At 39.6% G+C, this 26,202-nt stretch overlaps 1 protein-coding gene across 2 annotated transcripts in view; it reads left to right on the top strand.

The window, feature by feature from the left end:
* Positions 1–26,202, top strand: part of PREX1 (phosphatidylinositol-3,4,5-trisphosphate dependent Rac exchange factor 1) — a 175,244-nt gene that overhangs the window by 134,171 nt on the left and 14,871 nt on the right. Inside the window, exons 16-27 of one of the 2 annotated variants that reach the window (XM_075720969.1) lie at positions 904–1,046; positions 8,704–8,796; positions 13,065–13,213; positions 14,151–14,236; positions 15,954–16,090; positions 16,561–16,732; positions 18,036–18,223; positions 18,998–19,159; positions 19,686–19,896; positions 21,099–21,360; positions 22,400–22,606; positions 26,015–26,103. In XM_075720969.1, coding sequence (XP_075577084.1) covers positions 904–1,046; positions 8,704–8,796; positions 13,065–13,213; positions 14,151–14,236; positions 15,954–16,090; positions 16,561–16,732; positions 18,036–18,223; positions 18,998–19,159; positions 19,686–19,896; positions 21,099–21,360; positions 22,400–22,606; positions 26,015–26,103 — 1,899 coding nt within the window. The remainder of the gene's footprint in view (positions 1–903; positions 1,047–8,703; positions 8,797–13,064; positions 13,214–14,150; positions 14,237–15,953; positions 16,091–16,560; positions 16,733–18,035; positions 18,224–18,997; positions 19,160–19,685; positions 19,897–21,098; positions 21,361–22,399; positions 22,607–26,014; positions 26,104–26,202) is intronic. The other variant, XM_075720970.1, reaches the window with a different exon arrangement.

Genomic DNA, 26,202 nt, shown 5'->3' with positions numbered 1-26,202 from the left:
CAAATTGCCAAGTTAGGTATCATCCATCCTCAGTGATGCTGCTGCTAAACTGGGAAAGAAAACAAACCAGATCTGTATCAGTATCAAATAGCACATACAAAGTCCTAAGAGTAAAACATAATTTGTGCAATGAAACATCCAGTTTTAGTTATAAATAACGTTTGCTCTCCATATTTTGAATAGAGTTTTTGAGAGCAGATTATTGTAAATAACTACTAGAGAATTTGCATGGTCCTTGATAAGAACGTGGTTTTCTTTAAAGAATTGGATCTGTTTTCAGCCCATGTAAACTTTTGGCATTCATAGCGTCCTTTGGCAAGGAGTTCCTTTGCATAAATACATGTTGAATGAAGAAGTTGTTCCTCAGGTTTTAAAATTGTCACTTGCTGCTTTTATTTGAAGCCCCCAGGTCTTGCATTTGAAAACGTGGTAAAGAACTTTGTCACGCCTTACAGAATTTTATAGATCTCATTTCCCTCTCAATTCCTTTTTAGGTTGAAAAGCCTTAGTCTGTTAGCTGTCTCACTTACCTTTGAACAGCCATTTTACACCTCTTTGCTCCTTTTATAGTTTTACCATATTAATTTTGATATGGGAAAGGAGCATAAGGTATTGAGTAGCATCTTTCTTCCAAGAGGATCTTCTGCATTTCATATGCATTCTACATGCGAGGGAGGTCAGACGTCATATCATGAGCTACTATGCACTGTGAAGAAAAGTGTATCCCTAAAATGCAGTAGTAGCTTAAAAAAATAGAGCCGAATAGCTAGCACAGGGATGCAGCTGATCTTTGTTCTGTAAAGACTGAGGAAATGTTTAGGATTTCCTTTAACTTCCTTTTTTGTTTCTCTCTTTCTTTCTCTGTGTAAATGCATGTATGTATTTCATATATATTGTTTCCAGTCCTGGAGAAAAGTGAATTTAAGGATGAATCCTTGTATTTCCGCTTTTATGCTGATGAGGAGATGGAAGGCACCAGTTCCAAGAGCAAACAATTACGTAATGACTTCAAGCTTGTGGAAAACATCCTGGGAAAGAGTCTTCTGGTAAGAAACATGTTAATGTAAACCTTGACGTTTCTGTGAAACTGATGTTGTTTTATACTAGAGGAGAATGAGAAGGAAAATTATAATAGAGTAGCATTGAAATGGGGAATTGCACCTGTAGCTAGACTTTTCTTCACTGCATAAATACTAATTCTTGAGCTACTTTGCTATAGAGCTCCAGCTTCTGTAGCTCTGACTTACCTAACTGGGCAGACCACGTAGCTTATTCTAAGTAGCAAGGGCAATCTCTAAGTTGCAGTGTCCCTTCTCTAGCTGTGACCGTCCTGCACTGCCTGGGAGCTTTGGATTCACAGCTCACGCACACAAATGCAAGTAAGTTCCTGCCTGTTTCTGATAGGTCTCGAGAAAAGAGGAGACTCAGAGACTCAGACCATTTCATCCAGTTCACAGCCCAATCCCTTTCTATTCCCATGAAGCCCTTGAGAGAGTCTGGAAGTGAGCTGAGAGCTGGAGATGTTGTTTTAGCAGGCACCATACGTTTCTTGAGTTTGCAGGCACCTCAGTGTTGGTGTGCTGGAGGAGAAAGTAATGGGCACTACTGTCTTGGGAGAGACCTGCCATCAAGTTTAAACACAGTTCAAACACCCTTATATGTGAGGTAGATTCAAATGTGAGTTAAAAGACTGATAAGAACACAGATATTTCAGTACATCATTGTCTAAGTGATAATGAATATGTCCTGCATTACCGGATCAAGTATCAGTTTTACTTTGTAGAAACCATTTTCAAAAAAATACTGTGCTTTATGTTCATGCTCTTGCAACATTACTGTAATCTCCAGATTCCCACCTCACTAAATGCCATCACAGTCCTGGGATTATTCTAATTCCGTTTGGACTTGGTAGTCGGATTGGTGCAAACTCTTTGTTCTGAGATCCTTGTTTACTGCCAGTGGCTCCAGGCCCATCTTTTTCTCCCTTTGAACACTGGCAGAATGCAGGAGCAGGATAAAAACTTGGGTCCGAAACTACAAAAGCAGAATTGCTGGAAAAGATCCAGAGGTTCATTATATGGGAAAATTTTTCCTGTGGTTCACACAAACTTCACTGTCTCACTGTTGTCTTGTCTCCCAGGAGACCAATCTGTGTTTGTCTGAATGGCCAGAAGTAATATTTAAAGCACCATGGTCCCTCAAAATTATTCCTCTATGCATCCAGTCCCAGAGACCGGACTGTCAGGTTAATACGATTATCCTCATGGAGAGTTGTTGGATAAAGGGAGGCAGTTAAAAGGTGATACACTTTGTGGGGTTTTTTTTTTTTAATTGTGATTTGCAAAGCACTTGGAGATCACTTTCGTGTAAGTTGGTGGGAACTGCCATTGTTCAGGTATTTTTAATTTTCCACATTATCAAGATGAGAGTTTGAGGGAAGAGATTGACTAGTATGGCTCTTCTACTTTATTTCTGTCAGTTCAAGGCACTTCTGTTAAAATGCCAAAACTCACAGTGGTAATATGTTAGCTGTGAAATGAGGGATTTAAAGTTCTTTGATTCTGTTTTCTGTTAATGTAATAATAATTTATTAATACTCACTAAAGAGACAGAATAAACAAGCAAACCTTGCACATGGACTATTTACTAGTGATTAATTGTAATCCCTAATTAGTCCTTCCAGTCACTCCATAATTTCATGACTGAAATATTTGCAACAGGAATAATTTTAATATTACTGTTATTGTAGTTCTGAAGTGCATCAGTCAGCCTCTGTCAAAATATAGTCCCATCTCAAAAAGTAAATGATCTGAAATGAACAGCACGTGCTGAATAAGAAATCTCCTGCCTAGGGGGCACAGATCTTTGTCAAATGAATATTAGTCATGCTAAATTTATAAGTTGCCCTCATTTTCACAAATAAATTAGCAGTCCCTTGAATGTTTGCAAGGAGAATCCCACAAAGAGCAGTACAGTAAATGCATTACACTTATCCACAAAAAAAATTTGTGCCCGACTTCTACGTTATTCTGTGTTTAGCAGTTATGAGCAGCTGGAATCCTGAGGCTTTGCTGTCTGTGGAACATCACTACTTGCCTCTTCAACTCGTGATAGGGCATTGATCCTTCCCATCCCCCGATCCCACCATAGGAAGTTTAATGGAATTTCCTCAGCACTGGTTTTTGAAACATGCTTTTCTACTGCCATGAAATCCTCGCTGTTTAATGGACAGCTTCCCCCACCCCCTTCATCTAAGTTTGCTCTATCACAGGAGAGCTTGCCTTTGAAAACAGAAAACAACAGAAGCTTTGGCAAATATACTATTAGAAATGCCAAGGAAAAAAGTTCTTTCAGTCTGAAAAAATGTACTTCAAACACAATCTAATACTCATTTATTTGTGCAATTGTTTCTCATTGAAGGACATAAATCTTGACAAACTGAAAAAATATACAACATTCTTTGCATAGTTGAAGAGAATTTGGATTTTGGATTGACTCCAAGCATTGTGACTTGGTTACTGCAGCGTGCTGTTAACTTGTGATCAGCACCGCTACTTGTTAGCCCAAGCCCACCACAACACAACTGAAAGCCGGTAGCTTGGAGCTGAATATCAGACAAGGATAGTTGTCTGTAGAGATGGGCCTCCATCAAAGTTGCCTAAGAGGTTTAATGTACACAATGCTAGAGTCCCCAGAAGACTCTAGTGTATCACTTACCTGATCTCAAAAGAAAAGCGTTTCTGGTGATTTATAAAGATGATGCCTGTGTATGTTTTATGTAGCGTTCTCAAAACTGTCATGCTGGATTGGAGATCTGGACTGTAAGTCTAAACCTCATCGACCTTCCAGACCTGTGATATCTCCTACATTCCTCCAATGTATCCCATATTTCTTATTCTCAGTAGTGAGTTGCAGTAGTTGGAGGAGAGAGTAGTTGCCATGTCCCACTGCAGTTCACAGCCAGGGCTGTGGCATGTCCTGGAATTTAACTCAGCAGGGGCCTGAGTATTGTAGCATATTCAATGAAAGCCAATGGTTTGAGCACAGAAGTCAGGGCTACCTGGATTTTAATTTAACTTCGCACATGAACCCACTGCGTGGCCTGAGCAAGACCTTGTCACTCCATGCCTCAGTTTACCAGCTGAAAATTAGGATGCTAAATCTCATCTATCCACAGGGCTTTGCTACTGCTGTTACGTCTAGAATCAGCTTTGAAAAGGAAAGTCTTCTTATAATTCAGCACTTCAATACCAAGTTTTTAGATAATAGGTAGTATTATCATTTGAGCTCATGTCTTCTCCATTTTAAACCAGCTAATCCAATAAACATAGCATTCACCTTAAAATTCTTATAAAACTATAGAACACATTTCTCCTATTCTAACTATGAATAAATAATAGTAATTTGTATTACTCAAAGCCATACTTGGCCCTTAATAAAAATCTCTTCCATCTTTCATCATTCCAGGAGAATTATTTTTGTGTGTTGTGCTAATATAAAACGACCTAATTCTGCAAGATTTCAGCAGAGCGAGCGAGCAAAGAAGAGATTTCCCTTTGTTCTTCATTATACTAGTGTACTACAGTCTATTGTAGCTTGAGAATTCAAATCATTGATTTAAAACACTCGGGGGAAGAGAGCCACTAATATAAGAGCCCATCCTCTAGGGTTTTCTGGTCTCCCAGGGAGAGAGGTTGGCAAGTCAGTAACAAGAAGCATTCATCATCCAGGTGTAGGTTACCAGATAATGGCTTTGAGTGGATTTGGATACTAAAAATTACAGTGAACTCTGAAGTGAAAAATATCCTTTACGCTGTAAGTCTTTCACTGTTCAGAATAAAGAGTTAGATTTCAGTGCTGGATTTCATTGCTCAATTTCGAAGCTCACAAGAAGAAACTTTGAGTCATTTTGTTAATGTGGCAAAACATAATTTAAAAATAATAGCAGTAGGGGTAGCTTAGGTTCTGGAGCTTCTCATTGGAAAGAAATTTTTGTGTTTTCAGATTTTGTTTTAGTGCCCCAGAGCTTTGGACTTTTGAAAGGCTAGGGAGACTGGAACAACCTGGAAGACGAGGTGGCAGGAAAATAGTTCTCTTCAAATGAATGCTGCTGAGGGCCACAGAAACCTCATCAGTTTTGTGAAGCATTCAGACGGCATTATCCTATAAGTCACTGCTCCTTGAGAAATTCTTAACCAAGTTGGACTGTTCAAGTGTGTCCAACAGAGAAGAGTTTATGCTGGACACCTGTAGGGAAGGCTGTGAGAGAAGGATGTGTACCCTGGACCCTAGTTTATGAAACGGTGGTTGATCTGCCTGTGCTGCCTCTTCTGCTGCTGACATCCCCAGGAGTTTAGGCTGAGAGTTCCTGCTTCTGCATGAGCAGTAGGAGCAGCCTGGCGAGGCTCTCAATAGTGAAATGGATCCAGTTCCTTCACCTCCTTCACTGGGGGAATCTTAGCGCCCAGCTCAAGGCCCTTGGTGTGTATGCAGTTTCAAGGATCAGCAGGTGTGGTGGGTAAACTAGACACCTCTACGTTAAAGTCAGGCTCTCATGACATTAGCATGATTCAAGGCTGGAAGCTACTCCATAGCTGAGCATCAGCTACTTCACATCTCTGTTGTCTTCAATCCCCTGGAAATCTGTCCAGTCTCTCTTCGTAGACACTGAGCATCCCCACACCACAAGCATTTTCTGACTCTATAATCCTCCTCGTACAGAAAGAAGGAGAAATGGAGAGGTACCACACAGGCATCATGTCCCACAAGCCAAAAATGCTTCATGAATGTAAGAGAGAGAGGTGTAATAGACTGTTCTTTGTGTAGCTTTTCTTCTCCCCACTCTCCCCCCACCCATCTCTGCCAAAATTCTCTTTGAATATGTTCTGACTACATTTGCCCTCTGGTTTTGATTAAACATGCTTATTCCTCATATGGTCTCATTTTTTAACGTGGTTGCCTTTCAAGATTAAACAGCTGCTGCCTTACATTCAAAAAACTGATTGGATTTCAGAGGCACAGAAATAATTCTTGTAGATGGCAAGTTAGTTAATTGCTTTGGACTCCTTAGGGATGAACGGTGTTCAGCTGTGGAATTGCAAGGTATTACTACTTTATAATAAAGAATGAATGATAGCCTTCTCCAAGTATTGCATATTGAATATTATCCATAGTCTACCTTTTCATAAGAGAGTGTCCCCAGTACAAGAGTGTCAGTGTACAGAATGTGAGATTTCTTTATTTACAACATGGTGATAAAGTTCCTAATGCTGATGCACTTGGAGTTTCTTAAAAGTTTTTTGGTTCTTTGCTTTCAAACAATACATTTTTGCAGTACTAATGAACAGAGAAAGGTAGGTTATTAAAAATGATAGCATATAAAAAAATCTCCATGCATAGTAATGGTAGCTGCACCCAAGAGATAGTGCAAATTTGTGTAGCTGCTGGTTTCTTAAGTTTGGCAAATCACAGCCTCCAAATTTTTAAATATCTTTTTACATATGCGTTCAAAATCCAACAAAAGAAACTGAACAGACCCTTCAAATGTAAAATGAGAACTGGATGGGAGAGCTATCCTAGAAATTTTCTATTTAATCGCAAATGTGAAGTGATAGAGGTGCATACTGTATTGGGCTGAAACTCATTACGCTTGCAAAACTAAAAATCCAAACAGTGATATACCTAACTTTCTAAGCTGTCCTTTTATTAAACATGCATAAACAGCATTGCTTCTGAAAATATTTTGTTAGAAATATCCTAGAATGGCAAACTTACCTTTCAGTCTTTTTACTGTCCTGTCCATCCTTTACTCTGAACATCATCTGATGAGGACTTTTTCCCTGCAGATATATTATGCCATGCATTGTTTTAACATGGCTGTATGGCTTCTGCAGGAAACGATGATTCTATTTCTTTGAATTTTTTCTAAGGTGCATTCCTGTAAAAGGACAAAGCTTATAGGCTGATGACATTGACTTCAACAGAAAAAGGACAGTATTTTAAAATAGTGCAGGAATCATCAGAATCAAGGAAATAATTTTCAGTAATTTTTTCCCCAGTGGCGTACTAGATTATAGATAGCTATATTTTTCCTTTTAACTCAATTCTAATTTATCAGATGGTTCTTAAATGTGTAGTGTTTGCTCAAATGCAAGATGTTTATCTGTTAGAATTTCCACTTGTCCATTTATCAGTGGCCAGGCTTGCTCTATTTATTTTAAATGGGAAGTGAGTTGTTAAGCTTTTTTTTCCACTGTTAATAAGCCACTAGAAAAGGATGAGTGAAAAATATATTTGCCATGATTGATATGATTTTTAAAAATATTTATAAGGCAGGTCTGTGTGACCTTAGTGCAAATAGGAGGAAGCAGATTCTCAGGAGCAAGAACTACCAAGTCTTCTGTCAACCATAAAAGGAGCAAACTGAGCACGACATGAGTCTTTTATTTTTTTCCCTAACACAAAGCTTATGTGCCTGTTCTCTAGAGGAAGGACCTATAGAAGTCAGAAATTATTCTCTCAGTGGTCCTCCAGAATTTTAGCCAGCAGACCAACTATTGTGATGTAATTTATGTAGTGTGTAGTATTATCTATAAGAAATAGGCCTGAGATTCCCAATTTATCTGAAACTGATAGCTAAGAAGGACTCATAGATTGGATGTATTTTAAAAAATAAATAAATTACTACAGTTTGATCTGTAAGTACATTCACCAATGGAAAATACTGAATATTGATGAATTCCTAAAAGTGAAAGTTCTAATGAAGAATGAAGAGCTAGAAATTAAAACCAAATGCAGTTTCTAATAGAAGAGTTGATTAACCATTGGAACAAACTCTCAAGGGTGGGAATAGGTTCTTCACTCCTTAAAGTCTGCAGATCATAACTGGATAACTCTCTGGAAATTTTGCTTTAGTATACTAAGGGCTCAGTGCAGAAATAGCTAGATTAAATTTTATGGCTTATGTTATTGTCCTGGTTTCGGCTGGGATAGAGTTAATTTTCTTCCTAGCAGCAGGCACAGCGCTGTGTTTTGGATTTAGTAGGAGAAGAATGTTGATAACACGCTGATGTTTTTAGTTGTTGCTGAGTACTGCTTATGCTAGTCAAGGACTTTTTCAGCTTCCCATGCTCTGCCAGGTGCACAAGAAACTGGGAAGGGGCACAGCCAGAATAGTTGATCCAAACTGACCAAAGGGCTATTCCATACCATGTGACGTCATGCTCAGTATAGAAACTGGGGGGGGGGGGGTGGCCAGGGAGCAGCGATCGCTGCTTAGGCACTGTCTGGGTATCGGTCGGCGGGTGGTGAGCAATTGCATTGTGCATCACTTGCTTCGTATATCATTATTATTATTATCATTATTATACTGTTACTATTATCATTACTATTTTACTTTATTTCAATTATTAAACTGTTCTTATCTCAACCCAGGAGTGTTTCTCACTCTTACTCCTCTGATTCTCTCCCCCATCCCACCGGGGTAGGGGGAGTGAGCGAGCGGCTGCGTGGTGCTTAGTTGCTGGCTGGGGCTAAACCACGACAGTTACGTAGGAGATCGACCTAATAGTCCCTTTCAGCCTTAAGATCTGCAAGTCTATGTCAATTGTTGGCTTGCAATGAAAAGTCCGATTTCTCATCTCCATCCTTCAGCTTTTTGGCTATCTCCATATTTATGAAGCATTACCGTGTGTTCTTTTCAAGATTTTACCGGAAGAGGATGACTATGGATTTGACATGGAAGAAAAGAACAAAGCAATTGTGGTGAAGTCAGTTCGACGAGGGTCTTCTGCAGAGGTACGACCTGACATTCATAAATATTTTGGGTTTGGTACCTAAGAATATTTCAGTGCTTTGAAAAGGTACAAAACTATCCTTAAAGGTCTGTTTCATTTTAAAGGCAGCTAATGGAAAATTGGATATCTTCTGCAATTCCTGTGGTAATAAACTGTTTCTGTAAATTGCTAAGTGTTTTGGCATCTTTGGGTTACTTGCTGAATGTTTTTGATAAGTGATAGGAGAACAGCAGTATCTCTGTGTGATGATAGCGTTCTTCAGGTTCATTAGCAACTTAAATTCAAGGAGGGAGTGGAAGTAACTTTGTTTTGGGATAGCAAAGATGTTCAATGAGAAACAGGCTTAGAGTGAAAGCTATATTTTTAGATTTGTATTTTTTCCTTAAAAAGCATGCACTCATTTCTCTCCCTAGTTTTTTTTAAGAGCTCTACAGAATATATTTGCTTTGTTTCTTTGAGGCATGTAGATGGCCCAAATGTCGTAGGATCCGAGTATTTCATAATGATTTGTTTATCTATGCAAAACCTTTGAGTGGATAACACAATGTGATCCTCCACTTACTGAAATAAGGCACAGACAGACGGAAAGTCTTTTTATAAAAGCTACTTAGGTGCCTTTTAGCACCTGTGAAGATAAGAGAGGACTAAATGACTTATCCAGGGTCTCCGGTAAATTGTGGCAGCACACAGGCAGTACTTCTAATTGAAAGTCCAGGACAACTACTACAGAAGTTTTTTAATGTCCACATTCATTTGTTGGTCACTGCTTTAGGCTACAGATAACTCATGGATGACTAGCCCAATGGAAACAGCTAAGTGGACAGACTGATTTTAGCAAGATGAGAACATCAAGCGGGAAGGAATTTTGAACTGAAGTTTAATATTAGCACTAAATTATTTCAGTGTTCCTGATTCTCATTTGGTTTATGGTCACCAAAGAAACCAATCCTATGCTCTACCTCATGCTCAAAATCAACATACATTGGCCAAAAATTTTATTAATCTAAACCTCTTCTGTAAACCATTGCCTGACAGATAATCCTTCTGCTCTTTCTTTGGCTGGATGCCTGTGGAATATCCTGCAAGTCTGTTGTGTTTTAAGACAACAGAAGCACACAATTTTCTAAAGAATCTTTTTGTTGATCTTCCAAGACAAACTATCTGTGACCGTGAGCCCATCTTTTCAACTTAATCTTAAAATACTACTCCAGAAAAGAATTAAATCTGCATCTCTCTGAACCAGAGGGCTGTCAGCTCATTCTGGAAAGATCTGAGAACCAACAGTAATGCGTTTGATTACACTCTTGGGCTTTTTTTAATTGCTTTGTGTTACTAGAAAGATATCCAGCATGTAGTTCTGTGTGGCTCAGCAGCTGTAGGCCATTTAGACAGCCTATGCCTGCTGTCACACTCTTCAGGGACAAAAATTAAGACATGCAGCTTTGCATTGCATCACAGTGAATTGCATTCATTAGGACAGGTTCACCAATTAAGTGGGAACAAATATATTACTTGCACGGATTTATTCAAGATTAACACATTCTATTTGAGTTTGGGATTGTGGTCTCTTTTTCCTAGTATACCTGGAAAAAAATTGTCATGCACAGGTTGTGGCGACACACAGCATTGAACTTCATGCGTGTGCAATAAGGGTCTTTGGGGGTTTTATTCAAAATCAGAGTTGCCAGACATTGTTCTCTCTATTATTAGTGCCTTTTTTGTTCTCAAGATTTTTTAGAAACTGTTTTGTGAGCTGTTAGATTTGCCTATGCCAGATGCAGTTCCCAAACTGTGTTTAGAAGTTGTTAAGAAAAGAATTGCTGGAACATCAAATTCCTGTACTGACAGAGCAATTGAACTGCAGTTTGGGAACTCTTCGCCTGACGTGTATGTTCAGCTTCTCAGTTTTGGCCCTTAGATAGAGTAGTGCCCTAGTGGGCACTACTCATGCACTTTCTTTCCTGATCCTGAATGATGAGCAGCTCTCGGCCCGGGACTCTCGTCTGTTGGAATTGTCCCCCCATGCTCCTGGCAGCAGCTGCCTGTGACTAGGAACGCTTGCTCAGCTCACCTAGAAGGAGGGTCACAAAAAATCATATAGCAGTGGTTGGTTGATGCGGACTGTGGCACATCCCATGCCTGTTCCAAGTTCATGTGTCTTCAGAAAGAGATTCAGAAAATCAATGTCTCCTCAGGTTGTAACTTATCTTTCTCTCCAACCCAGCTCACTTGCAGGTTAATTGTAGCTGTGCTTATTCCCACAAGTTTTAATCCTGGAGCTGGTTTATGAATGATACTCTATCAGAAGGAAGCAACAGTGAAAAGAATTATCCTTTTGGGAGGTGTGGTTGCTGTCTTACTCTGAAGAGCCAGCTGACGAGCAGAGGTCTAGTGTTTGAACAGAGCGTGTTCAAGAAGCAGCCAGTTGGCTAATGGCCATGCAGATGAACAGCAAATAGCGAGCTGCTGGCATTTTGGAAAAAACAATGGCCCGGATCCAGACAACTGCACTGAGTTGTCATAAGGAGCATCTGTTATCCAGAAGCTCTGTGACACTGTAGATCTTTACTCTTAAAGACACATGCTGTCTAATCTTCCTTAGCCTGGGTAGTTCTATCCCAGTAGAGCAGCAGATTTTATTTGATGTTGCTAGTTTGTAGGGTTTAATATGCAACTTTGTGCCTCATACATTCATGGATTTGCTGTGATTATGTATGCTGGTAGGTGTCCCATATGCACAAGCAGTAAGTTAGGAATATAAAGAGGTCATCCACAGGTAGAATGATTGCAGGTATGCAGAGAGTTTAGCTAATCGCACATACATTAAGTGCGTGAGCTACTTTGAGAAAATCAGGCCTAGAAAACAATTACTTTAGAAATGTATATAATAATTATTACTTTGTAATAAACTCATCAGTATAAGTAAATGCAAATAGCAGAAACATTTCCATTGAATTATAAACTAAAGTTTGCCAAATTCTATTTTAAGTTAAAATGTCTATTGCTGTTTATCCCTATTGCCCATTTTAGAGATTATTTACAAAAATGAAAGATGAAAAATGTTATTTCCAGGTGCACAAGAGGATGTTGTCAACCGTAGAGAGCTTGAGAATTAAATCAAAGAGAGCACTTTAGTTTTTCATTTTAATAGCTTTAATTTGAGAAAAAAAGTGTAGGTTTTTGTAGCTAAACTGATCTATGACTTTCAGACCACAAAATATATTTAAGAAAAGCCAAGCCATGCATAGACATAGTCAGCAGGGATTTGCAGATTCATTTCTAAAACAGGTCAGATTTCATATGTGGGAGTAGTACTGTTTAGACCTCCTTCTTCCAGGTCAAGAAATTTGTCAGTGGATTCCAGGCAGAATAGGAAAAAGGTTTGTCACGTTTAGAAGCAAGCCCAACTGCTGGATCTTGAAGTGATAGGAAGTAATTCTAACCTGGGAAGGGTTAATAATTTTTTTTTTTTCTTTTTACTCCATTAAAGGGAAGTTTATATTTCCTTGATATCCTAACACCTAGTCTAAGCACTGCTATGTCACATTTTAACTGGTATAGATCAACAAGAGGTATGTTTAGGGCTATTGTCCAGTGGGCAGAATAGGGGAGCTCAATTCTGTCATTGGATCTGTGTCTGACTTCCTGTGTGACCATGACCAAATAACTAAAGTTCAGTGCAAAAACTAGGAATTAAAATGAAAATCTTGTGGCTTTTTAGGCTGATGAAGAGCCAGTACTTCACTTAAAGCAGAGACAGGTTTTCACCGCCACTTAAAAACAGGTTACTTTTACTTATGTGACTAGGTATAGATTGGTTTTGCATGGCTAGTGGTTGAAAACTATGTCCTTGGCTCCCTGTGCCTGAGCTGCAAGTAGTGGGAAGTCACACTTCTGTATCTCACTGGTATAACACAGCCAGTCTATTACAGTCCCCTATTTTTTAGTCCCCTCTTTTTACTATAGTCTCCTTTTAGTAGTCCCCTATTAAAAAATTGTAGCAGAAAAGTACAAAGACATATCCATTGCAAAGTAACATGGCATATTTGTACAGATACTGGTGAAACCTTTGTTTTCTGTAAAAGCAAACAACTTTAAGGGTGACTGACAAATGGTTTGATGAACCAACACTGTATGTATATACAGTATTCCATATGACAGTAATCCTAGGAACATCCGTAAGTAGAGGACAGTTGAACCTCGGAGCCTGAACTTTCAGAGATGCTGCCAATGATCCAAAGTTTTCTGCAGTGTTTATTTCATTTGCAGATGGCTGGCCTGCAGACAGGAAGAAAAATCTATTCCATCAATGAGGACTTAATATTCCTACGCCCATTTTCAGAAGTGGAAACCATCTTAAACCAGTCGTTCTCCTCACGAAGGCCACTTAGGCTTCTTGTAGCCACCAAATCAAAAGAGTAAGTGCCAAGATGGGCAGACAGACAAGATTATCTAGAAATGTCAATTACTAAATTTTTCTCCTACAATTTGTAGTGAAAACTCTGTAAACACTTTGCTATGGAGAAGCTGTTCAATAGGAAAACAAATGACATAAATGAAAGAGATACAAGAGTCACAGTTTGTTTTCAGTGATGAACCTTGTGCTTCTAGAACAAGTTAGGATGTATTCTCTTTATACTGCAGACTGTATATAACTTTTGGCTTCCTTATGCACAAACAGAACTGAATCGCAAGGATTGTCATTCTGTGTCAGGTGTGAAGCTTCTCAGACTAATACGTGTCCAAGGCAAAGCAATTTCCACTCCATTAAAGCTTGGCTTATTTTTGGATGACTCTAACAATACCAGCCCTTACAGTTTTTCAGTCCATCATTGTATCTTATAATGATGCTTGGCCCTATTAATAGCTTGTGCATTATTAGATTCCGTAATCCCAGAATTTGCCATAGAATTGAATGTCTCAACGAGCACTTGATGCTAAATTCTAGTCCAGGATGTCTTGTCCAGTCTTTTTGCTTTTTTTTTTTTTTTCTTCTAATGGAAAAGATCCTTAGCTGGTATAAGTCAGCAGAGCCGCACTGAAGTTTGCCTAGAAATGAAAGGGAATATAAATACCATAGAAAGTTTCTGTCCTGTGTTATTCCCTTAAAGATGTAATAAATTTGGAAGTGCCAAATTTTAATTAACAAAGAATCTCTCATCTGCCTTGGAGAATGACGATGGAGTGGATGATTTCTTCACGTCTATGTATTTGTTATTTATTTGTAAATTATGTGGTGTTTTCTTTAATCCAAAACACATTGGTGAATGCTGGGGAAACGTGCTGCTAGAACTGCCAGAGCTCTGGCAGCCTAACTTAAAATGCTGCTTTCTCTTCTCCTTGATTTATCTGCAGGATTATTAAAATCCCAGATTGTCCTGAAGCACTTTGCTTTCAGATACGGGGAGCAGCACCACCATATGTTCGTGCAGTAGGAAGAGGTAAGTAGAAAGCCTGTGGTATAGTTAAGCTTGGAGTACAGCTAAATATATATACGTGTGTGTATAAAGTGTGTGTGTGTGTGTATCTGTTTCCATTAAGAAATATCTGGGTTTCATTGTGAAACTTGTTCTAAACAAGTTCTGACAACTTATTTTAGTACCCATAATGACTAGGAACCCCTGTCATAGAGAAGGATTGCACTCACACATAAAACCATAGAACAGTGAGATAGTTCCTGCCTCAAAGTGCTAATAATCTAAAATACAGCCTAAGAAAATGGCATCGTTATTATGAACTGAGTGTTCGGTCACTAATCCCATCAACACAAATCAAGGAATAACTTAATTCTACAGTAGAAGGAACTTGGGGATACTGCAGTCCACAGTACTGTGGAAAGACTCTTGAGAAGGCATTGAGCTTGAGCCCTTGCAAGCCAGAAATGCGCTTGCATAGTGATCCTAACCTTGTTTCTTCTAAGACTACTAAGATACAGCTTGGCAGCCACAGGGAATAAAAACTAAAAACTGAAGTGGCTGAGAAAAAGCTGAAGTGTAGTACTGTCTGTTGCTTCCTCAGTATTTTTGCCTGGGATCAGCAGGTTGGCAGACACATCATGTTTCTTAATGGACATCACAAAGTGTGATAGAAGACTTGAAGACTGCTTCTCCCTTTACATTGGCTTATACTGCTATATTGGCTTAATACTGCTAATTTATACTGCTATAAATTGCCAACATAAGATAGAGGTAAACTACTTTCCTTGGTCTTTTTAAAAGGAGAAAACACACTTTGACAGAGATATTTACTACTTCTGTAACCAAAATGTGAACTGAGCTGCAAATAAAGCACAGCTCTAACCTTTATTTTCAGCAGATGCAGAAAATACCTTTCAGACATGTACCGCTTCCTTCCTTCAGAACAAATACATATATCCAAACGTGCAGTTAGTATACAGACAACAGGCAGCACCCAAATGCGACAAACAGTGTTCCCGGGGAGACACATTTATTACGCTCTTTCATAACAGCACCTATAACCACTCTTTAACAGTCTGAAGAGTGCAAACTGGAAATGCCAGCTGGAAAGGTTTTCCTTTTTCAGGATTTTGCTAGCAAAAGACAAACTGCATTTGGAATAAAACTGTATGAATTTTAAATGATGGTGCCTTAAAAAAGCTAATCACCTTAACTGTAGATTTCTAGGAGCTGGACTTGAGTCTGAGTCTTGTTCACATGAATCTGGAATACATCCACTGAAGCTGAAGACTTACTCTAGTTTTAAGTACATCATAGTCTTTTTCTTAGACCATGGCAAATTGCGTAACATGCAAGTGTTCTCTATCTTTCAAGTACAACAAGCTGAAACAAATGTAACTGTTTACATTTAAGCAAGCCCGCAGCTAATGTAATCATAAGGCTAGAAGAGCCATAAAAGAATCCCAAATGATTTCCCACAGGAATTTCAATTTCTAATGTGAATACATTTAGGTCTAGGAGGTCTCTGTTTTTCCCAGCACTACTGAAAATATGAAGGATGGGTGCATGTTTTCCTTACACAGCAGAGCTCTCGGAATACTTAGTAGCAAAAGCATGACGGCATTCAACTAGCTTTTTCTTCTTACTCTTCTTAACCAGAAACCCTTTGCAAACTTTCCAGTTTTCTCTTCCGCAGTCAGATGGCTTTACTGTCTGAACTCCTCTCCTGCTGTTTTTTCAGGTTCTGAGGCTGCAGCTGTAGGCCTTCATCCAGGGCAGTGTATTTTGAAAGTTAATGGGAATAATGCAACACATGGAAATTATATGGAAGTTCTGGAGCACTTTACAGCCTACAGGACCAGACAACAGGAAGCACTGGTATGAATACAAAACCTCAAAAGAAGTACATTAATTCCTGCCCTCCTGCTGTCCTCCGCTTCTTCTGTGCTTTTACGCTCACTAAATATTCAGAAAAACAACTTATATATGTCTCTCTTGATTTATTCACTCCCATGCCAAGGTCCTAGTATAACTGAGGGAGCTGATTACAGTTGCATGTAGTTGCAGAATGTCTACAAATAGTATGTATGCCAATTCATACACTGCATACAGTACTAAATAGCACTAACTGTTGCTAAAACTAGAAGTTCAAACTAGTATATAATCTAGATTATATAATGATCTAGAATATAAATTCTCTGAAGTTCAGCGGAGAGCTGGGGTAATGTTGATATTTCAGCCAACTTAAAAGATATAAAATTGATAGCTAGATTCACCTTTGTAGGCCAAACATATAGAGATCAGGCATTTTTACTGAGGTCATGGCTGAAGCCTGTATCTCTTGAAAGGGATTGTACCAGTGGGTGTACAGAACACATGAAGATGCTGAGGAGGACAGAGTTCAGCAAGCAGCATCCACTGCATATCTGAACGGCAGTCATCCTGGCTCCAGCAACGAAGACTCTTCACTGGAAGGAGGTGCGGAATTGGATCCCCTTCAAAATAGCCAACAGGAATCAGGTAAAGATTCTCATAGGGGAAGGAAACCTTGGGAAGGTTCAGGGGCTTCAGGAAGGAAAATTGCAGTAGAAATACAAAGTGTAATTATTATTGTAGAATATCTCTTGTCTTATAGTCTAATAGGATGAGGTCTGCCAGAGGAAGAACTCTTATGCTGCAGTTTATTCAGGAGAAGAAAAAATTGAGATACACACAGAAATCATACCACTGTGACTCTCTGATCTTGACCAGAGAGACAGTTTCTGGAATGAAAAGGCCTGAGCCTTTTTAGAATCATTTGGTAGCCCCTGCAAACCAGGGCAGTAGCAGCTGGAGAAGGAAGGTCTGCAAGTAACTCCACCTAGAATAACCTATGTTTTCTGTGATTTAAGATTAAATATTAAGATTTTAACTTACTTTGATCTGGAGCAAGTTTCCAGAGCCTGTTACCACTGTGTCAGCAGAAGTTGCGGGTGTATTTCCTCCAACTTAGAAAAGTGTAACACATAAGAAACACTGCTTTACCTTCATGTTGAGAGCTTACTCAGAAAAGCAGATGTTAGGGGAGAATGCTGAAGCCAGATTCCATCCAAAGGACCAATCCTTGACTCTCTGAATGCCACTGGCAACTTCTCCAGGAACAGATGCACATCTGTGTGGATCCCATCTAAGGTCTGGTGAGCCTGGTAATCTAATGGTCAAACAGTGCAGGCCCACGGTGCAAGAGCTGGAGCAGTGCCCTGGTAGAGGCATGGGGGCAATTCTCTGGCAAATCTCAATCTGACTATAGCTTAAATCTGTTCTCTGGTGACAGTAGCATTGCCGTGTGTAAAAAATGTTATCTCCTAACCCCACCCCTGCCCTGCCATCTCAGTCTTACAGTTGCACAGAAAATGCATCCGGAGCATTTCCCAAAAGTAGACAGAAAAGTGGCGGTCCTCCAGAGGGTTATTACAAACAAGACTGAGATTAACATACCTCACTTCCCTTTGAAAGCTTCTGCTGCGGTCTGTGTGTCTGGATGCTGAATAGAACTAAAAGTAGTGTCGTGTGCATGCACACATGGAAGAACATGAGAATGTGGATTGGAGCATGTGGACTGTCTAAACCTCTGTCACTGTCTCCAGCAGTGGCCAACAGCAGATGTTTTTCTCAGAATATTCTACCAGCCTCTAGCAGTATGTGGTTCAGAGACTCCTTGAGCCAAAGGTTGTGTCTTTGGGTCTTTGCATTTAATAATACCTCTCAACAGGTTTCTCTTCCCTGTGCATGCCTGTATTCATGTGTGCTGCCAAACACCTCTAATGACTTCTTTTGGTTCCAGCCCAGACACCACAGACCATCAGCTCTTCTCTGACCATTGGTGAAGAAACACCTCTCATTAGCCTGACTGTGGATAACACCCACCTGGAGCATGGGGTGGTGTACGAATATGTCAGCAGCGCAGGAATCAAATCGTTTGTCCTGGAGAAAATTGTGGAACCAAAAGGTTGCTTCAATCTCACTGCAAAGGTACCAGAAAACATACATGGCCACCTTCATTCCTAAATGCAACAGGGAAGCCAATAATATGGGCATTTCTCTGGTAGCTTGGCTTGGCTCTTTGGATGAGGTAGCACATGGTCTTCTCAACGCTGCCTGGAGTTTTCTTGATTAGAATGCACCAAGTTACAATAGCTTGTTCGGTATGAGCAAGTCAGCAAATGCTTCCAGGACTTCAGCTGTTGAGGTGGAGAGAGGGGAGCCCTCAGCTGTGGAATTCTCGCTTTTATCTGTCTGGTAACATACTCTTTGCTAATACTCAAGATTAATCTTTTCAGGCAAGAATTTGCTTTACCTTGGAAGAAAACCAAGGGGCTTTTTGCCATCTGTTAGGTGGGATGGGCCACTAAAGGAAGCAAGTAGAACTGCTGCTATTGGAAAGCAGCTGTGCACTTAGTATTTCGGTCATCTGTTACAATAATGAGCTAATAGTAAATGTTTTGTCACATCCCAGTAACATGATTGTTATGTCCCATAAAAGTACAGCAGAGCAGGTAACTTTGACACTGCACAGTGGATATTTTGATCCATTTCAGTTATTCTAAGAATTTTTGAGGAATGTTTTATGACTCTGGGGATTAGACATGACAGTGATTCTCAGGCGGTAATAAAGGCAACTTGTTCTGAAGGCAGCTTTATGCAACCATGACAACATGGAGGCTTTGCTGCTTATTCAGTGGAAGAAAACTGTATTTTCCCTCAGTGTCAAGTTTCATATCATTGACATCCTGTCTTTTTGTTTAGATTTTAGAGGCCTTTGCTGCAGAGGACAATCAGTTTGTAAGGAATTGCAAAAGACTTATATCCCTAAGCAGTGCTGTGGCCACCATGCCCCAGTATGAATTCCGGCAAATCTGTGACACTAAGCTGGAAAGCATTAGCAGAAGGATCACAAACTACCAAGAGGTACAACACTACTAGTTATTGGTGAAGTCTCAAGACAATACTTCATTGTGATAACTGGGTCTTAATATTCTTTATTAATGAATCCGAACTGCTTCAGAGGTAGGTGTACTACAGGCATGAAGACAACTCTGCAAGTTATTGAAATTGCAAGTTTTGAGGAAAAAGGACCTTATCTGTAAATCACTCCTTTCAGCTTCTCAGAGCTGTGGCGTGTAACATAGTATTGCAGGATCGTTTCCACCATACCAGTGAATAAATATGACAACAGAATGATCAGTGTCTGATTTAACATGCACATAAGTACAGCTATTTTGCGCAGTTATCTGACCTGTTTGAAAAGAGAGTCCTAGAAGGTATGGATAATTGCTTTCATTTGTTGTTTTATGAGCTTTTCTTTTTTTAATGTGTTATTCCAGCTGCAGCCAAAATCATATGATTCTGGAATAGGAGGCAGGAAAAGGATTGTCTCTATTGCATCATAATTTTTTGCAAGTGAAGTAGCACATGCTTGCTTTCTTTTTCCCAGTTTGCAGATGAATTGAAAACAAAGGTGAGCCCAGCCTTCAAACAAGCCATCATGGAACCACATTTCCTCAACAGCATGGATTTCTGCCCCACCAACTGCCATGTTAACCTCATGGAGGTATCGTACCCCAAAAACACTACCTCAGCAGGGAGGTCGTTCAGCATTCGCATTGGACGGAAAGCCTCTATTATTGGTCTCGATCCAGAACAAGGTGATCATTAATTTTCAAACCATACTGATTTTATCTGCATAAAAAGTTGTGTCTTTCCACTGCTCAGCAAGGTCAAAATAGGTTCCAAAGAAACACAGTCTTGCCAGTACCCTTTTTTCCTCCTTAAAATTTTATAGTAAAGTGACAGCTTCCTTGTGTTGTAAAATAGTAATGCCTTTAAGCATAGAGAGCCTTCAGGTCAAATGCTTTTACTAGCTGAGCAGTGTGGTCATCTCGTGATAATGAAGTGTCCTGGAGTATTGTTTGCACTTAGTAAAGGTGACTTACTGTCCAAAAGAAAAGCGAATGGGGGCTAGCAGTAGTGCCAGTGCTGTGAAGAGAGGCTACATGCAGGGGGAAGACATGAGTCAGATTGTAGTGCTGTTTTCTTTTGTCATTACTAAATAAACTCCATGCATTGGAGCTGAAAGTCTCTACTCTGTGAAGGGGATCTATTTTCTGATAAATAGCTGCTACATAGCATTTTTCCTACAACCTGATTATTTGAGTTCCAACGTTTCTTCATCATGATCTCACCTAATGTGCTTCTGATTCATTGTCTTGTGAAGGTCAGAGTGCAGGAATGTTTGGAAGAGACACAGGGAAGTGTGGACTAACCAGTCTTCTGAAGAATGGCATTGACTATTAATAAAGATACTATTAAGAAGATATTAAAATTCCATAGTATTTTTAATAATGTAAACTAAGGTGGTTAGCAAATGCCATACCAAAACTGTCAGCATTTTTAAATGAAAAGGAATTTTATTTATCTGCTGTAAGGACATAATCCTGTATCTTTATATATATATGTTTGTGTGTGTGTAAATGTTTGTAAAGCTGGAATAACACAGGCCAACTTCTGAGAATCTGAATTCATCAACATTTCAACAAATGCTTTTATATACCATCCATGTTGTCTGTATGAGTGTATGTGTGGACAGTTGCTGTCTTTACTTCCATAATTTAACCTGTTTCTGGACTGCAGTAAATTCAAGACATCTAGTTGGCATGCCAGGGGAAAAAAAAAAAAAAACAACTTTTTTTTTTTAAGAATGTTTTTGCCATAGCATGTAATTATATAAAAACATTCTTTCAATTCTTATTTTTTTCCTGTTAAAATTCCACGTAGCCTAAACTATGATTATTGGGATGGAGTGGGGAAAGTCATGAGAGCCATACTAACTACACCCTTCAATGTTTAGCAGGTACCATAAATCCAGTCTCATATACCCAACATTGCATCACCACTATGGCTGCACCATCCTGGAGATGTCTGACCCCAGAAGATGGAGATCTTGATGGTAGCTTTGGTCAGCAGAATGGAGGAACAATTCAGGAAGAAAGGGGACTCAGTTTTCTGCTGAAACAGGAAGATCGGGAGATACAGGACTCATACTTGCACCTCTTTAACAAACTTGATATTGCAGTGAAGGAAATGAAGCAGTATGTCATTCAGATAAATAAGTGAGTAAAGAATCCTGTATGCGCTGCAGAGAGCAGTTCTGATAAAATGGAGGCATTAACCTCAGAAATTGTGTCTATCCGCCCCAACTGTCATACTCTTACACTCGCTTATTCACACATGCACTTGCATTACACCTCCTTGCCGGTTGTGTCAAACCTACTCCTGTGCAGATCTACCAATGTATATATTATTGCCCTTTGCTCCTAAAAGTCTACCTGAATTCCTCAGCCACTGTTTTGCTTACCATATGTTGCAGCATAAGAATCTGTTTGGTGCCAACAGCAGTTTTGGAATTCCATACAGACAGAGTCCCTGCCCTTGAGATTTTGTCTGTCATAAGGTAGACTAAGCAAAAGTGTGATTTCAGGCAGCTTTCTCTATGGCACCTATGCTTTTCTTTCCTCTTTCTGTCTTTTTCTTATCGTGGGTCTCCTAGTAGTAGTAATAAAGGATTGGAGTAGTGTGTCTGTGTATTGTGCATAACTGGCAGGGTTTTGGTAGCACGGGCTGCAGGGGTGAGCTGTGTGGGAGAAGGCCATAAGCTGCCCTAAGCCATTCACAGCCACTTCCAGGAATCCCAGTAACAAAAAAGAACAGCCCATCATACACTAAAACTTCAACTGACCATAAATGATGTGGAGCCTTGGTTTAAACATATTTAAGAAAGGGCAGTAGCTGCTGGGTAGAGCCAGTGAGCCGAGGCACTGCCCCAGAGAAGAAACCCAGCGCCTTGGATGGAGAAAGTGAGGACTTCGCCAAATTAAAGACAGAGTCCTTTCAGGCCACTATGGTTACAGTGATTAAGCTGTACCTTATGGAGGTGGGATACCTATGGAAACATGACCTTTTGTGAACTGAGATTCATGGATTTCAATGAACCCCTTTCAGAGCTTGCAATTTTACATATGTGTAGTCTGTGTAAAGTAGGTTGGGAAGGTTGCTTTTGATTTCACGTAGCTGAATTCCAATCTTAGTCGTTATACCTCATTTGTGAGACTACCCACCAGTCCCTGAGAGCTGCATGTTTTACTTTTGCAGACTTTTGTCCACCATAACAGAACCTACAGAAGGTGGTGCCTGTGAGCCACCATCTACTGAGGAAACATCTCCACCTTCCCTGGGAACAGAAGAGAGTGATCCTGACAAAGCAGAGCATGGTGGAAGCAAGAAGGTCTGTTTCAAAGTTTCTGAGGAGGACCAGGAAGACTCTGGGCATGACACAATGAGTTTCAGAGACTCCTACAGGTTAGTCTGAAGATTATGCCACTTTTACCTTACTAATACAATGTTTTGAAGCTCTAATCAGGTACGGATTCAACAAGAAAGGAGGAGCTTGTATGGGTGTGTTACCCAAAATCACACAATTGTCATATGGACTCTTGCTAAAATTATGCCATAGTACCTGCAGCTCTTTTCCTCATCTTTGTCTGTCTCATTTTCTCTCAATATTATAGTAGTAGATGACAAATTGATAGATCAGGGTTCTTTTCTAGAGCAGATTATTCACTATTTGCATACACCAGCAGGTACATGCATGACTAAAATGCCCAGGTATCAATCTGAGTTTTCCAAAGTGTGGTAGATGTGCATGAACATGGTGCATTTCTCCATGGTTCACCAGAAGGACTTCATGTGATCTTAGTCCAAACAGTGTCCATGGAGTAACATCTATGAAAAGGAAGCAGTCAAAGAGTTCCAGATTATAAGTCTTGACACAGTGTGCGTCTGTTGCAGTGCCATCAGGATAACCACTCTTTGTGTGGCTCTGTGATGAGGAGTGATGAATTGCCACATGAGGCGTCGTAGCAGAGTGGAGGTCCAGATTTCCCCAAGTTGTGTCTTCATTCCTGTTACGAGTGTTTTCTCTGAGCTTTTCTGTTCTCAAGAATTCTTCTATTCTTGGGGTTAAGTGAACAGAGTTACCATCAAATAAGAGGCTGCTGCACTTCCTTTATTTAACTACAACGTCTAGAATTCTCTATCTGGGTTGACATTTGCCTGGTTCTGTGCTGCTTGCGTCACAACGAGCAGTATAGTAGTAGAAACCACCAAAACCACGCAGACCTGACAGACGTGCAGTGGACGCTGGATTGTTGCTGATATGATGACCCTCAGAACAATCTTAAGATCTCATGGTTGGCTTTTTGACAGTTGCTGGAAGGCTTAGTTGAGGTTTTCCAGATAGACTACATCCAGCATCAGTCATGGTGTCAGCTGTGCATCCCCCAAGTGAACACCATGGGGTTTTTTCCACAGAAGCACACAGGAATTAAACATCTAACTCCCTTAGTCCCTTGAAAATACCACCCCAGCCCTAACCCTCTTAAAGGTTAGAACTAGTTTTTCTGAGTTTGATTATTTGAAATAACATTATTTTCCAGTCAGTCAGTTATTCTGTATTCACTTAGTGAAGTATTCACTAGTTATAGTTATTTCATTACATTTATTACCATGGAGACACATGGCAAAAAACCTCTTCTCATAACAATGCCAAAATACCAACGCTTCTAGAAAATTGAATAAAATGAAATAAATAGGTCTAGTGTGACTTTCCCTTTCTATATCATATAACTGGAAAGTACAGAAGCTCAGCAGAGTTTGCAGACTGCTTGGTCTTAGAATATTGTAAGGGAATGTTTCCATTCAATTCTGCAAACAATTTTCCCAATTTTCTCACACTGAGAAACAGAAGTGGACATTGAATTTTTTATTTTTAATGGGCCTTTGAAACCGCAAATGCAAATGTTTATTCAGGTGTCTCAAAATCTTGGTTTTGGGACATGATTGACTGCTACTTCTCCAGGAATATTTGCTAGCAAAGGAAATCTCACACACTCCAAATCTGTCTTTCTGGGGAGGAAACATTTGGAAACTCAGCTTCAGAAGAAATGGAACAACAAGTTGCAGTCATGTCTGGCCATTGCAATTTTACATCCTTAATAGACCATTTTTACATTTATAGTAAGGTCATAGGACTTTGCCTATACAAAGGAGTAAAGATGCTTTACAGTGAGTTGGGAGCTTTAGAGTAACCTGAATGAATTACGCGTCTTTGAAACTTCCACACTACAGGGCTGATTCTTCACTTGCTGTTGGTTTTGTACTAGTACAAGTAGTAATATGTTACATTTGTGTAGGACTGCAGAAATGACAGAATCAGAGCGGTTTACATTGGAAGGGGGCTCTGGAGCTCACATGGTCCAATCTCTTGCTCAGAACAGGGCCAACAAGATCAGTTGCTCAGGGTCTTGCGCAATTGAATATTGAACATCTCCAAGGACAACAAATACGAAGTCAGTAAAGAAACAGAACCAGCACGCACAATGTTGAGATCTGTGGCGTCTATTTATTGTGCTAGATTTAAATCTGCACATGTGCTCTGAAGCTTTGTTATTGACATGTGCTGTATTTCTTTCATTGTTAATAGGAATCCCATTTATGAACACTGTTTATTTTAAATGGTTTCTGTAATTGAGGCTAATCTATTCTGGGTCTCTCTCTTGTTCCAAAATTTTACACATAAATGTGACAAAGATTATTCTGTCTTATCTTTATTAGACAGAGGCAGAGAATTAAGCATATATTACAGATAATGGTTACTCAAGGGAGAATGAAATGTATTTTGATGGTTTTTGATCTGAAAAACTACTGAGGAGCTACAAAAATAAGCAAATTACAGATAAGAAAATATCTTGTTTGCATTAGCCATGCTTCTTTCTCCAGGATCATTTGGAGGTGTAAGTCAAATTTCATAAAGGTTTGTATTGCAGAGTCGTTGCCCTAAGTATTAATCTTCTTCAGAAAAAATAGGTTTCTTTGATAACAGGTTTAACAAAGGACAAGCAAGAACCCCGGTTAGGGTTCTTTCAATTGCTCTTGTATTTTTCTCTCATCTCAGTCTAAAATAAAAACAGAGGAAGAGACAATATGGAGAATTTTGTAGGCTTTGTTTTGGGCTTGTACCATTAAAAGCACTGTGTCACTTAATTGAGAGCCATAGCCTTTTTCATTACTTTTATTAAGTTATAGTTAGTGTAAAGTGAACTTTAAACAGAGAAGATTCATATTAGAATTTTCCAGGTGTGCATGAGCCAACATTGGTGTGAAGCCAACTGTAGTGACTCCTCCTGAACTGTAGTGAGATAGTTTCAGGATCTGCAGTGCCTGATTTTCCAATGGTATAGATTCCTTATATTTCCTCTCCCATCTCCAGTATCTGTGCTACTGCAGCTTCAGTATATGCTGGATTAGGATGCTGTAATATCCTGAGAATTGGGAACAATGTTGAGTTTAGTGGAGATTCAATCTCATGGATTTTAATTATTTCTCCCCTACTCGATGCTCATAGAGCATGTTTAATGATGCTACCCAGATGAGGTCCATGGTGGGAAGTCCATTTTCATTATTTATAGGATCCAGGCGATATATTAAGCATTGAGTGGTCACTACAAATGAAAAAAGGCATCCTCTTACAGTGCCAGCCCCACAGGCCTTGCTTAATGGTTGTTCTGCATGTAATTAGTTTTTCTTTTGCATATGCATAACAGAATTAGTTTGGGGCATTGCAGTGTTAATAAAACAGAGTGATAGTATATCAGAGTCTGGGTGTAAGAACAGCTTTTATTCAATCACCTTCTTTGCTTTTCTTTCTAGTGAATGTAACAGTAACCGGGACTCGGTATTGTCATACACCAGTGTACGGAGTAACAGCTCTTACTTGGGCAGTGATGAGATGGGATCAGGTGAGTATATGTGTGGGTGACATGCATATTTCTCATACCAGAACCCTTAGCAGAGCTAATAAGTCTGCTGATTATAAGCACTTGCATGTTTAAGTTGCA

This window comes from Pelecanus crispus, chromosome 14, assembly GCF_030463565.1.
Source record: "Pelecanus crispus isolate bPelCri1 chromosome 14, bPelCri1.pri, whole genome shotgun sequence".
Taxonomy (NCBI): Eukaryota; Metazoa; Chordata; class Aves; order Pelecaniformes; family Pelecanidae; genus Pelecanus; species Pelecanus crispus.
This window is presented reverse-complemented; position numbering and strand designations above follow the sequence as displayed.